Source organism: Pleurodeles waltl, chromosome 9, assembly GCF_031143425.1.
Source record: "Pleurodeles waltl isolate 20211129_DDA chromosome 9, aPleWal1.hap1.20221129, whole genome shotgun sequence".
Lineage (NCBI taxonomy): Eukaryota > Metazoa > Chordata > Amphibia > Caudata > Salamandridae > Pleurodeles > Pleurodeles waltl.
The window spans coordinates 1050433088-1050447006 of NC_090448.1; the positions used below are offsets into that span (position 1 = coordinate 1050433088).

General features: G+C 40.2%; 1 protein-coding gene across 1 annotated transcript in view; it reads right to left on the reverse strand.

Annotated features, from left to right (window-relative positions):
• ABHD12B (abhydrolase domain containing 12B) overlaps positions 1 to 13919 on the reverse strand; it is a 328971-nt gene that overhangs the window by 201698 nt on the left and 113354 nt on the right. The window contains exon 2 of the mRNA XM_069208676.1: positions 7245 to 7369. Coding sequence (XP_069064777.1) covers positions 7245 to 7369 — 125 coding nt within the window. The remainder of the gene's footprint in view (positions 1 to 7244; positions 7370 to 13919) is intronic.

Here is a 13919-nt window from a genome sequence, read left to right on the forward strand (position 1 = left end):
CCTGTTGGCCTCAGGCTTCAGATCAGGAGGCCAGCCAACTTGCCCTTAGAGCCACCCTGGGTTCAAGTGAGGCAGGTTCAGTCCTTCTCACACAGGCAAGAGGGAAGCAGGCAGCAGTTCAGCACAGCAGTGCAACAGTTCCTTCAGAGCAGCAGCGATTCAGCAGAGTGGCAGTCCTTTCAGCAGCACAGCAGTCCTTCATCCTGGCAGAGTATCCACATGTCAAGAAGTGTACTGAAGTGGTGATGTCTGCGGTCCAGTATATATATATTCAGTTGTGTCTCTGAAGTGGGGAGAAGCTTCTAGGGACATGCCTTTGAAGTGCACAGGTGCCCGGCCTTTTAGGCCCTGGCTCCCTTTCTGTGGTAAAGGACACAGCCTAATCAAGTGTAAGTGAGGCTGGGTCCAGCTCCAGCTCCTATCCTGCCAGTGAGAACCCATCCAGTCACACCAAAGCTGCACATTGTATGTGGCAGTCTAGGAGGAATACACAAAGTCCAACCGTCACCCACACCTAGTCATGTGACTCAGGCAGGCTGCAGGCACAAATGACTAAGGCAAACAAATTGCAACTTTCTAAAAGTGGCATTTTCAGAACTGTAATTTAAAATCCGACCTCTCCAAAGTTAGGATTTTAAATTGCATTTCCAGAGACACCAAACATCAAGGAATTACCTGGTCCCATTCAGAAATTACACTTATAAAATGTTATACGGTAATTCCTATGTTATCCTAAGGGAGAGGTAGGACATGTAAAACATAAAATAACATATCCCTCTTTTTAAATACACTGCACCCTGGCCTTGGGGCTGTCCAGGGCCTACTGTAGAGGTGCCTTATATGTATTAAAAAGGAAGGTATAGGCCTGGCAAAAGGTTTATTTTGCCAGGTCGAAATGGCAATTTAGAATTGTAGACACACTGGCTGCAATGGCAGACCTGAGACATTGTTAAAGTGCTACTTAAGTGGGTGGCACAATCAGTGCTGCAGGCCCACTAGCAGAATTTAATTTATAGGCCCTGGGCACAGGTAGTGACACTGTACCTGTACTTACAAGTACATTAAGTATGCCAAATGGTTATAAGTCACTCTCACCATGTTTTAGGGAGACAGCACTGGTTAGCAGTGGTAAGTGTGCAGAATCCCAAGGCCAGCAAAAACAGGAGGTCCAAAGGCAAAAGTTAGGGTAAACCACTTCAAGGATCCCAAGTCTAACACCAAATTATTAAAACCAAATAACTAATTAAGCAGCTGAGAAAATGGGTTGTTGGTTGAGGAGGATGTGAGCCCATCTCAAGCAACACCCACAATCCTTGTCAAGGTGAACGGCAAAAAGTCATTGAATTAACATGTGCTTAACCCTCTGGTAGCTTGGCACAAAGCAGTCAGGCTTAACTTAGAGGTAATGTGTAAAGTATGTATGCAGCACTCAAACAATAATAAAGTGAAACACAACACAAGTGAAATTCCACACCAATTTAGAAAAATACAGTAAAATTGAATAAATAAATATTTGACAACAAACACAACAAAAACGTCCAGTAGAACTGGACATAAGCAAGTTCAAAAATGTCATATAAGTATAGCGCCTAAAAGTACAAACCTATAGCAACACAAAAGGATGTTGGACAGAGTGCTGAACAATGCAAAAACTCACCCCCAGTGACAGATCGTGGTTTCTTCCATTGTTCGTTTGCTCCTCATGCCATCCCAGTTTGGACCCAGCCATATGCAAATAAGTCTTGACCCTGTTCCTTATGGAACAGTCCAGCCCGAACTGCCAAGCCAGGTCCACCATATACTGGAAACAAGCATGCTGGGACCGGTTTCAGGGTGTCACCCTTCATCAGCCAGGCCAGCTTGAATCCAGTGGCATGGGACCCACGACTGGGCATACCCTTCCCACTTAAGGCAACTTTAGCAACACAAACGGATGATGGACGGAGTGCTGAACAATGCAATCACTCACCGCCAGTCACAGATCTGAGTTTAATCCATTGTTCTTTTGATTGTGCGAGATCGGGTGAAAGTCACAAGTTCAGGTCGAGCACGATGGGGCACGTGCCAGATACAGGGACCATATTGGTCCTGCTGAAAGAGTTACCTCTGCAAAGTCCTACATGAAGAGTCTAGTTCATGGTGAGGTAGCCATAAGTAGCAGGGAGAGGGCCACAGATGGTTGTCACTGTAGGGTGAAGAGCAAGTCGGCCTGACTTGCTCTTTGCACTACAGCGACAACCATCTGTGGCAATCTCTCTGCTACTCACGGCTCCTTCACCCTGAACTAGATTCTTCATGCAGTACTTTGCAAAGGTAACTCTCTTCGGGCATCATAGACAGTCATTCCTGGAACTTTGCATTGGTAGTCACCGTGGGCTGTCGATGCTGTAGAGCAAAGTGCAGATCCCCCATTGCCAGTCGTTGCTAGCGGTCACTGTAGCGTGAAGAGTTGTGTTCACTGGAGCTTTGCGTTGACGGTTGGTATGGGCAGCAAGGTCTTGGCACAGATGTGCCCGTTCGTGAAGAACCCAAAACTTCAGGATTTGTCCTTTGGGTTCAGAGGCGCGTACTCTGCTACAAACAAGGGCCCAGGACTTGAGGAAAAGCCTCTTGGGGATCAGGGACTCACTCCTATAGTCAACAGGGCTCAGACAGGTCCAGTTGCAAATCCAGGCAGGTCTGCTTGCAATAGGTCAACTGGGCAATTGCAGAGAGGCCTCTGGTGCTTGCTATGTCCCTGTAGCTCTGAACAGGAGTCAGTCAGCTGACCCTTGGAGTCACCTCAGGTAGCCTGGGCTGAAGGGAGCAGGCCCAGTCTTCCTTCTCAGATAAAGCAGGTCTCAGACAGCAGGGCAGCCCTCTGGTAGCTGAACAGTCCATCTTCTGTAGTATCCATCTAGACTTCCCCGCACTTCTGGTTCTGGAATATTCCCCTGTCAATGCCACAAGGTGTTTGGGTTGACAAAAGGCTAGTGTGAAAGTATTTGTGAGTGCAGGAGGCAACCCCTATTGTAATCCAAGTGTGGTAGATGTCAACACCGCCCCACCCATCTTGTCCGGATGGCTCACCCAGGTCCCCAAATAAGATATTTCTACTTGTTCCCAAGCAAATGTTATCACTTATTATATGTAATAAGGTACCCAATGTTATCCTATGAGTGAGGTAGGCTTTGCAGTACTGAAAAACGAATTTAGGATTTTTTCACCACCATGACATGCAAAACTTATAAGTACATATTCCGCTTTTCTAATACACTGCACCCTGCCCTATGGTCTGTTTAGGGCCTACCCTCTGGTGACTTACATGTATTAAAAAGATAGATATAGGCCTGGAAAAAGGTTTATCTTACCAGAACAAAATGGCACCTTAAAACTGCACACAGGCTGCAATGTCAGGCACGTTTAACAAAGCTACTTAAGTGGGTGTCACTAGTATCATTTAATTGACAGGCCCTGGGTATATATGTACCACTTTACTAGGTACTTAGAGGTGAATGAAATGTGCCAATTGGATGTAAGACAATTTTATCAGGTTTAGGGGAGAGAGCACAAGCACTTTAGCACTAGTTAGCAGTAGTAAAGTGTACAGAGTCCTAAAGCCAACAAAAACTAATTTCAGCAAAACAGGAAGTAAGAAGGAAAAATGTTCAGAGGAAAACCAGGCCAAGGATGTCAGATCTAACACCGGTCAATTATTAAATCAACAGTTTAGAAAAATGCTTTTTTGAATTATCTATTACATGACTTAAATAATAATTTACAGAATTAATAATCAAACTAACAAATTAGAAATGATGAGAAAATTATTGATTAAAAAAGAAATATGATGTTTAAAAATGTCCCACCCTATTTTCCTACAAACCCAACAACCTGCCAATGAGTAGATAAATTGAAATATAATTAAAAAACTTTAAAATATATTACCAAATCAAAAAACTCTACTCTGAAATTAATTACACATTCTTAACATTAAAATAATAACTGACAACACAAAAACTAGTAAAACTCAACAAAATAATTTAAAAAAGTATAATAGGTACAATTAAAAAAAGGATATGAAATACTTAAAACAACAATGTTCTTACCTTCAATATTCTGCCCCACAATATTTTTGACACAATGTTTGTGCCAAACAATATCTTGGTGGACTATCAGCCCTCCATCCATACGCCTACATGCATGTACACATGCATGCATGAACACATGCATGCATGACTACTTGGGAGCCCGAACTCGGGAGCTACTTGCCTACCATCATCCTTCTGGCCCACCAGCCCAAGTAAAAATTGGATGTAGAATACCACCACTAGTTCTTACATTATGGGGAATAAGCTGGCCGCTGGCAGTGGCAGAGCTACAACTACCCATATTACTGCCACATACATGCTGCATGGGTAGCTGGGCTTTGGCAGAGGAAAGCTAGTGCCTCCTCTTCTCCCCAAAAGAGGACAAGCATTTGCAATGCAATAGGTCTCGCATTTGTGAGAGTTAGAGCTATTGGTGTTGTAAATGAAAATGTCTTTTACCATGTATTTTGGTTTGGAGTGTAGTGGATGCATGCCAGGTGCCACAGCAACCCTCCCAGGCCTGTTGCTGCAGGAGAGAGGACACAACAAGACTGCCATCTTGGGAGTGTTTTTGCCTCTTTCTTACAGACTGGTTGTGATACCCTAGAGATGCAACCCATTCTAGTGTGTTTACATTAACTTTTATAGCACCAAACAAGCCACAAAGAGGCCCCTTCGTAGCATTTAACCCAGAGAATGAGGGGAGCAAAGAGTTAGGAGTAAAGAAAAGGGGGCAGACATATTTCTGTGTGTTAAACATTTAAAGGAATCATTCCTCTACATTGTCAATACCAGCCTAACTTTTAAAAACATTGACTGTATAAAAAGAGAATAACAGAAGAGGCAGCTTAACTGAAAATGAATTATAGCGATTTTGTTAAGACTGGCACCTGCTTTGCAGCGCTATGAAATGACAGAACCTGTAGTGTTATATTTTAAAAAAAAAGTTATTCCCAGACTGCCCCAACATGCACCAGACAAAGGACCCTAGGGGAGTGGATGTGGTGTAAGGGCCAGAGCTGTCTAGCTTGGGAACACGGTTCAAGTCTCTGCGCAGGCTCAAAACCTGTGATTCTGGGCAAATCACTTAATCTCCCCTTGCTACAAAAAAAAAGGTTTTCTTGAGTAATGTAACTGGTGCTCATGTAAAGCGCTGTAATACCTTTGTATTGAGATTGTGCTAACTAAACTCTATTTGAAGAGGCCCTATTTACATCCAAAGGCTAGATGTTTTTTGGTATCAAGCTTGAGGCCGTGAAGTGCTTGGGTTCGGAGTCACAACTCCTTTTCCACCATTTTGGAGACAACACCTTTCCCCATCTTCTTGCTTAGAATTAACCGATGTGTTTGGATGGTGACCCTTTAGAGGTTTACAAGAGCATGTTCTATCACCTAGTGTGAAGCTCTTCTCAAGTCATTTGGTTAATGCACCCACTGCAGAGGTTTTGGCAGAACGAGAAAGTCACAGATTACAATTCTAACATAGCTTTTTCACCTGTTCAACTCTGCAAGGTCGATGCAAATGAATCATAGCGATTTTGTTAAGAATGGCACCTGCTTTGCAGCGCTATGAAATGGCAGAACCTGTATTATCAAGCACTATATAAAAAAAAAGAGTTATTCCCAGACTGCTCCAACATGCACCAGACAAAGAACCATAGAAGAGAGGATGTGGCACAAGGGCCAGAGGTGCTGACTTTGGAGTGGGGGAACACGGTTCGGTTCGAGTCTTGGCGCCGGCTCAACATCCTGTGATTCTGGGCAAATCACTTAATCTCTCCTTGCTACCAAAAATAAATGTGTTCTTGTGTAATGTAACCGATGCTCATGTAAAGTGGGTAATACCTTTGTATTGAGCTTGCGCTATATAATACTGCAAAAAACTAAATAAAGCACTCCAATACCTTTGTGTCGAGTTTGCGCTATATAAAACAGCAAAGAAAAAAAAAGACTGCGCACACATCACAAAGAAACAGCAAGATGTCTGAAATCAAAGAAGATGAAGAAACAACATACTGTCATGAGCGCGAAGCGCCGACGCAAAATAAAAAATAGTGTGCTGGCATGAAACTATCTGGCCGATTGTGCAATAATCCATGTAACAGGGTCAGTCTCCAAGGTGGTAACAAAACAGCGTCAAAGCGGGACAAACGTAAAGCATTTACCAACGACATCAAGGGATTTTTGAAAGGCAGGCCCAGGAACGAATTAAAGTGATGGGCGTGACATGGGTGTGGTTAAAACTCACAAAATAGATTACAACAGGTCGAAACGCAGCGCTTGTGCAGTGCTACGCTTAACCTAAAAACAGGGTCTTAAAGGAAGTAGATTATCACCCTATGTGGGTCTGTCCTGCGAGGCTCCTGTTGGATGTGTGAGCAAACACGTGGCCTGTGGATGTTAGTGTTACAAGAGTGGACATTTTTAAACACAGAATTCACAGATAGCGTCAAGCTATGATGCATCACTACCAAAGTGGACGCAAGGCCGCCTCTCAGTCACTTCTGGATAGGGAAAATGCTAAAAGAAGGATTCCAGAATCTTCAGAGCGGTCTAGCTATTTAGGCCCACCTGATGCGCTTCAAAACGCTACGCCATTGAGATGTGTTCATTAGATGACCCAGGGCCTAATCCTTCTGCGAGGCAGCCTCGGTGAAAGAAGCAGTGCGAGCTGTGAGGAGGCCGGATGAAGCAGCCGAGACCCGGGTGCTTAGAGAAATAGAAATATAAAAGTCCAGATGCTGCTGATAAAACATACCTCACAGTACCAAAAAAGAATACTTTCTCGTAATCAATCCTAATGATTTTAGATGCACAAGAAAAACAAGGGTGGAGCTGGCTCCCACACACGCTTGTTCATGGAAAACATCCAAGCAAGTGCAAACAGTTCCTCGCACCTGCAGTTTGTCAACAATTTTCACCAAGTTGGAAATTCAGAGGCAAAAACAGGCGAAGGCCTAGCCATGCATACATCAGATGACGTTGCTGCCAAGACGTCAGTACGACGACTTAGCTGGGCTGGAGACTGAGAGGATTGCTTTCTATTTATTTCATGCGGATTCTTTTTCTCAAGCATTAGCCAAAGAAAACAGAGCAAAGAACTTGAAACAAATTAGAAAACAATGTACAAAATAGTTCCCACACACTTGGCAATCGATGGTTAAAAAGAGTACTTACACATGTTCAGAAAAATGCACTTAGCAATCACCACAGGGAAAAGACGTACAATGAACGGAATGACGACATAGAGTGCCAGCAAAAACATAGCGATTTTTGTGGTTGTCGACAGCAGTCTGCTTGATCTGCAAGAAAGAAAGGAGTAATAAGATTCCAAGGTATTCGATACATTTTGACAGCAATAAAAATAATATATTTGTGTTTACGTTAAAGTTCTACCTGTACAACGATACATGGAAAACAACTAAAGGCACAGCTACGTATGTTTTAGTCTGTCCACTGGGTGGCGGCATAGCACAACATATAACAGATACTTTGCGCGCGCAATGCGCATACATTCATCCGTACAAAGGAGGATATCTTGGCGAAAGTCTTCCCGTACCGGTATTTATGTCACCCTAAGTGCTGAGACAAAGAGTACACCGCAGGGTACTGAGGTTGACAGCAAGTAGCACATACATTCTCTAAGATTAGTTTGAATAGAACCAGGGTCGTTTGAGAACAGAACACTGCAGGCGCACAATGGCCATTGGATTGAAAATGCTTGAACCACAGCCCTTATCCCTTTCCTGACATTGGCTAGACTGAAGCAGTGCGCCACAAGCCTGGTTCACTTAAAACACTTCTATAGCTGACATATTTTTTGATTGCTTATGTGTGACATGTCCATGGTTTCGGCGCAGTTATGAGTTCAACTATACTACCAAATGTGTTACATTTCGAGTGACACCTATTAATGTGCAACATACAATTTTAAAATAATGAAATGCATATTCACAGTACTTTCTTAGTCGCAGACTGACACCTTGTGGCATTGAGAGGTCAAAGCAGGTGATATCTGTGGGGCACGACATGCCTACACTTACAATGTATAAGAACTGTTCCCCGACATTTTGTGAAGAGACAACCGTCCGGTAAAGGTTAATTCCTCCTCTGCCAGCTAAACAAGAAACCAGCAACCTTGCCTGTCTGAAAGAAATGTAAATGTGTCAACTTGGTTAATATGCAGATGAAAAGGTAGCTTGAAAGCCACTATTGGATTAAATGATGGAGTTCACTTGAAGTTTTGTGATGCTACGGATGTTTTCTCTTTGAGAGGTACTGTATGGATGTTACAGCTGAGCTGCGGAGGGGATACTTTTAATGGGCAGTTATAAAAAATGTTTGCACTAGGTACAGTCTTTGTACTACTGGAATATGTTTTGGAAGCACTTTATTGTAAATCTAAATGTTTTTGTGCATTTTGTGGAGGTCTATCTTATGCTGTGTGTAATACAAGTTTTCACAGTGCATTTTGTCACAGACTTTCACCACCTAGCACAGACATCTGCAGTGATCGCATTAGCCAATAGAGATTTCATTCGTAAAACAGTGCATTTTCTACTGATTAGTTTAACTTGCATTTATTTGTTAATTTAAAGTGTGAGGTACTTAATGTGCAGTTTTCTGATGGTGAAATATCAACAAAATAGTTACAGCATATTTTGTTCTGTCTAGCCACACCTTTGACCCTGGCCCCATGATCATTAAACCCACCTCCATTGCACTCGGGATCAAAGGTCCCACACTTTTTTAATGCACTTCAACCTCTGGTATGCACTATAAGTACACAAGTCACTATTCCTCACTCCATCAATTAGGATTCAGTCTTGTTTCTCTTTAGTTACACACACCATCTACAGTGATTAGCTCAGCCATCTGCCTGTTTTTTTACGGAATTACCAGTATTTTAACAACCCCAGCTAGTACAAATATTAGCAAAATAACCTAAAGTAAGTATTGTTTTCCTCTTCAGTGTATACTTAAAAAGTTAAATATGAGAAGAAAGCACTTTAACATGCATTCTGAAGCTGCATTGATAATCCAGGACTGATAGAGTGAACAAAAGCTGAAAAGTGATGTTAAAAATTAATAAGGACAGTTTATAAATACTCCTATATATAATGTCCAGGCCTTTGGAAAATCTTAAATTTGTATTTTTCCACGGGAAAGGTGGCAACCCTAGCAGTGATTGCATTAACTAACTAAAGTTTCATAACGTAAACTAGTGCATTTACAACCGATTACATTACCTTACATTTAGGATTGTGTATTATTTCCTATGCAAATACCTTTGCAATTTAGTAAAATTATATATATTGAAACTGCTTTATATTAAACACTAAGGGCCGTATGTACGAACACATTTTCCCATTGACACAGAATGGGAAAACCCCTTTGATACATCTGGCCCTAAATCTCTCAGCACATTTTGAGGTAGCTTGTCTTATAATGCACGTAGTACAATTTTAAAATAATGATTTGCATATTCACAGTGGTCCCAAAGAGGCTTTATGATGTTCTCTGGAGCTCCTATCAAAATAGTGTTTACATGCTCGATTTGTTGAATGCAGTACAACAGCCAAAGCAAATGGTGGTGCTCCAGTGTATTGCCCATGAGGCATGAGTTATACTTGGAAATAGATATGTGGACCAAATGTCAAAGTACCGTGCATTATATGTTGAGACAGTTGTGCAAGAAAAGGAGGAGGATGAATCTAGAATAAGCACTATACAGAATGCAGAAAATGTCAATTGTTTATTTATTAATTCAATTCAGACTTCTTTCAGTGAGTTGAGAGACCTGCAGGATGAATTCTCAGGTGATGAGGAGAAGTAATGGGAGAAATTGGGGTACAAGAAAAATTACCAAGAGCTGTGTGCTAATACTGAGAATTGCCACATACTTGCATAATCAGATGCACACAGACAGCGATAGTATACTGAACATATTTGAAAAGTACTGGGAAATACAGGATCCAGCAATGTAGCTGAGGAGGTTTGTGTTCAGGGTTTGGTGAAGCAGAGAAATAATCAAGGAAGGAGGAATTTAAAGTGATGAATCATACTGGCAAATATGAGGTCCCATTTACAAGACTTCAATCAGACTTTATTGAGATACCACCACACAAGAATTTAAAGTATATCTTAGTCATTTTTTGTTTGTTTTTTAAATGGGTAGAGGCCTACCCCACCCGGAGTTCAGATAGCCTGACAATTACTACACTTTTGATGAGGGAGTTAGTGCCTAGGTTTAGCCTTCCAACTTCTGTTGAGACAGAATACTGGTTCTCATTTTACAAAAGAGGTTTTGGAAATCATCTGCACAGCATTTCAGATAAAATATATATTCTATTGTAGTTATCACCTTCAATCTTCAGGTGTGAGAAAGAGGGCTAATGGTACTCTCAAAAACAAATTGGCCAAAGTTTGTGCTTCAACTGGTTTAAAGTATCCCCAAGCACATCCTCATGTTCTGATGAGCATGATAAGCACTCCTGCCTTCTTATGCACATGGCAATAAACCTGATTGGTTTATTACTCCATGTGGTGATCCTGGAAAGGGCAATGAGACTTGCATACACTCATTCAGCTGCATTAGCTTCAATAACTGATGACATCATGCTAAATTACTGTAAAGGTCTGGCTGATAAGGTAAAATCTGTCTCTCATCAGGTGAATATGGCAACAGAAGCAATAAAGGGCACTGCCTGTCAAAACCTCAAACCAGGAGACTAGATAGTGTTCCAGACCATGCAGGTAAAACCGTCTTGAGGAGAGGTGGCGTGGATCCTTCCAGGTAATACTGATGTCCACCACTATGGTAAAGTGTGCTGCTGCAATGGATCAACGCTATTCATATGGAAATAGTGCTAGCTACGGAAGAAGTGGTAGAGACAACCACTGAATCAGCTACAAAGTCAAGTAAGAGGTGAAGTTTAAACCCAAGCTGGACTACACAGCGTGGATCCAGAAGGCGGTGGCTATTTTGAACTAGAGAAGAAGGCAATAACAACAATAAAGTTGTGAAGTTTCAGGTTAGTGAAAGCTCTGATAAAGGACCTGAAAAAGCTTAAAGTCCAGTTTCAAAGCAGAGATCAAAGGGAAGCTTGTTACCATGTAAAAAAAAAATCGAAACCATGAGTGACAGCAAGAAGACAGAGCCTGTGATCAAAACAATCAGAATTTGCAGTTGAAAATCTTAGTTACTAGAACCCCCAGATGAAGAATGTTTGCAGTGAATCATGCAGATAAAGTTGATCAAAGCTCAAGTGCATGTTTAAGCTCTTCAGAGAGTAAAAAAACTTTAACAAAGACTCTTGGTGAAAAAAGGAAAGCTGAAGATGATATTCTAAGGAAAAGAACTTGCAAAAGAAAACACTATTACAATGATAAATACCTCAGAGACAAATAGACTCTGAAACTAGTGAGAGTGAATCACCTGTTTTTGAAAGATCAGTGAGAAGAGTACTAAAAAGAAAATATGCTTCTCCTGAATGGGTATATTTACTACAGTGTCAGAAAAAGAACCAGAATTAGATAGTTACAATTTAGTGAATCATTGCCAGTCCAAATGTGAAACTGAATCTCAGAGTGTAGCAGAGACAGAGGAAACACCACCTTGAAATAATAAAGAGACTGTTAAGATAGAGTTAAGGGATAAGACTGCAGTGTTGAAACGATAAGAGATCTAAAGACCAAAGACTGAAAATGAACTACTGAAAACCTTAAAGAAGGAGATTCTTTTTTATTTAATTTTTGTTTATTGTTTTACAGAAATTTAAAGAAAAGAAGTTTATTATTGTTTTAAAGAAAATTGTGTAGCCTTTGAATTTTTGAGTTACCCAATAGGTTATTTTTTTTGGTCTCAGTTGGAAGATACAGTACAGCGAATGCTGCATAATGTAGAGTTAGTGATTATGTTAATAATATTATTCATTTTAGTTGGTGTGCTTACTATCTCTGGTGGGGTATGCTTTAGAAAATGTCAAATAAACTACTGTTAGAAATGAATTCTACATTATGAAAATTAGTGATTGCTTTCATACACCTTCCAAGGTAATATGCTCTTTCCTGTACAGGAAAGAGCTGTATTTAATAACAATGATTTTCTTTCTCCCTATCTAACAAATTTTAATGTGTTTTTAGAGGATCTTCTCATGAAAGAGGATAATCCAGATGTTAAGTATGGTAATTTTTTTAAAACATTTTCACAAGTGTAAGAATGAAACTAAAACTACTAAACAGGAGTATGTGTGAGGGTTGAGCAACAAAGAAAATGGGTTTATTAATGAAATATAATGAGTAGTGAAGGTTTTGAGAGGCTAGACAGAAGGAAAGGTTGTAATGCGATGGCTAAAGAAAGAGAACAAATTTAGATTATCAGATATTCGTCCTAGATTGAAGTTGGAGGAGGAAGAAAAGTGTGAGCTATGTACTCTGTGTAGAAGGAATGCTAAAAATTGGAAGGCTGAATATGTAGGAGAAAGTGTGTGTCAAAGAAGTTAATAAGTGAGTGTGAATTATACATTAAATAGAGGGCCAATTCTGAGAGAGATTTATTATGTGTGTGGAAAGGCAGCTTATTTTAGTTAAAGCATAATTGGGATAGATCTTGTTATTTTGCTTTGGTGTTTCATAGAATTTATCATGTGAATAAGTGGATAATGCAGTGGATCAGAAATTAGTGAAATAAAGTTTTGGGAAAACAGTTTTTGCTTTGTTGGGTGCTATGATTTCTTCTATACATGTGGCAAAAATGAGGGGCCTCTCTACTTTAGTTGATATGCTTGCAGTCAACACAGTAGGAGCTTTAAAGCAGGTAAATGCAGAAATAATTGCTATTAGGGCTATGGTTACGCAGAATAGATTAGTATTAGATATTCTCCTGGTGACGTAACACAGAGTTTGTAAGATAATAACAGCAAACTGTTGTACTTATGTCTCTGATAATAGTAGGGTTATAAATTCTTTTATATATGTATATATATTTTACTTAACCAACATTTTGAATGTCCCCAGTCTTTTGAAGAGCCTGGTTAATGGGAATCTGTAGATGTATGCTTTAGTGAGTTAGGAAAGGGCTTTATCAAGGTTGGTGAATGGTTAGATAATATGGGAGAGAGTACAGTGAGGTTGATCTTAAACCCTGTTATGATCATAATGGTTTGTGCAATTGTTTTGTTTCTTTTGTTGACATTTTCTTATTATAAGATTAAGAAATGTGGAACTAAAGGTACATTTGATTCAATGAAAAGAAAGAGGACTACAGAGCTTGAGATGGATCAAATAAAGAATTGTGTCTACAACAAAGTGAAGAAGGCAGAAGAGAATTTCAGGAAAACAAATAGCGTGATGCCGGCCAAATTATTTCCTAATTAATAAAGTTATATTAATGTGTTTTAGTGATTCCAAAATAATCATACGGAGAAACTGTAGTAGTGCTTTTATGGATTTATATTTTTGTAAAAAAATAATGATGCTGAATAAGGATTTTTATTACGATCCAAAATGCAAATGCTGAATTCACATCTTTACAGTTGAAACAAGTTTAATATGAAGTACAGAAGTGTGCTTAACTATGTAGTTTAGTTATGCCACGTTTCATAGAAACTTCATATTGGATAACATGAATGCTGTTCTGATGCAACTGTTATTCACGTCTGCTCTTCCCCCTCCCATACCGTTCTCCTGCGTAGTTAATGTCATGGAATTTTTCCTGTGTTTGTGTGCTCTGAATTAACTTTCTAGTGTTCGCAACTGTAATAATTTCACGATCTTTCCACTGTGGTTCAGTGGCTGAGCCTAGTTTTATTCATAGATCATTGTTACTATTCTTTCGTATTAGTTAGAACA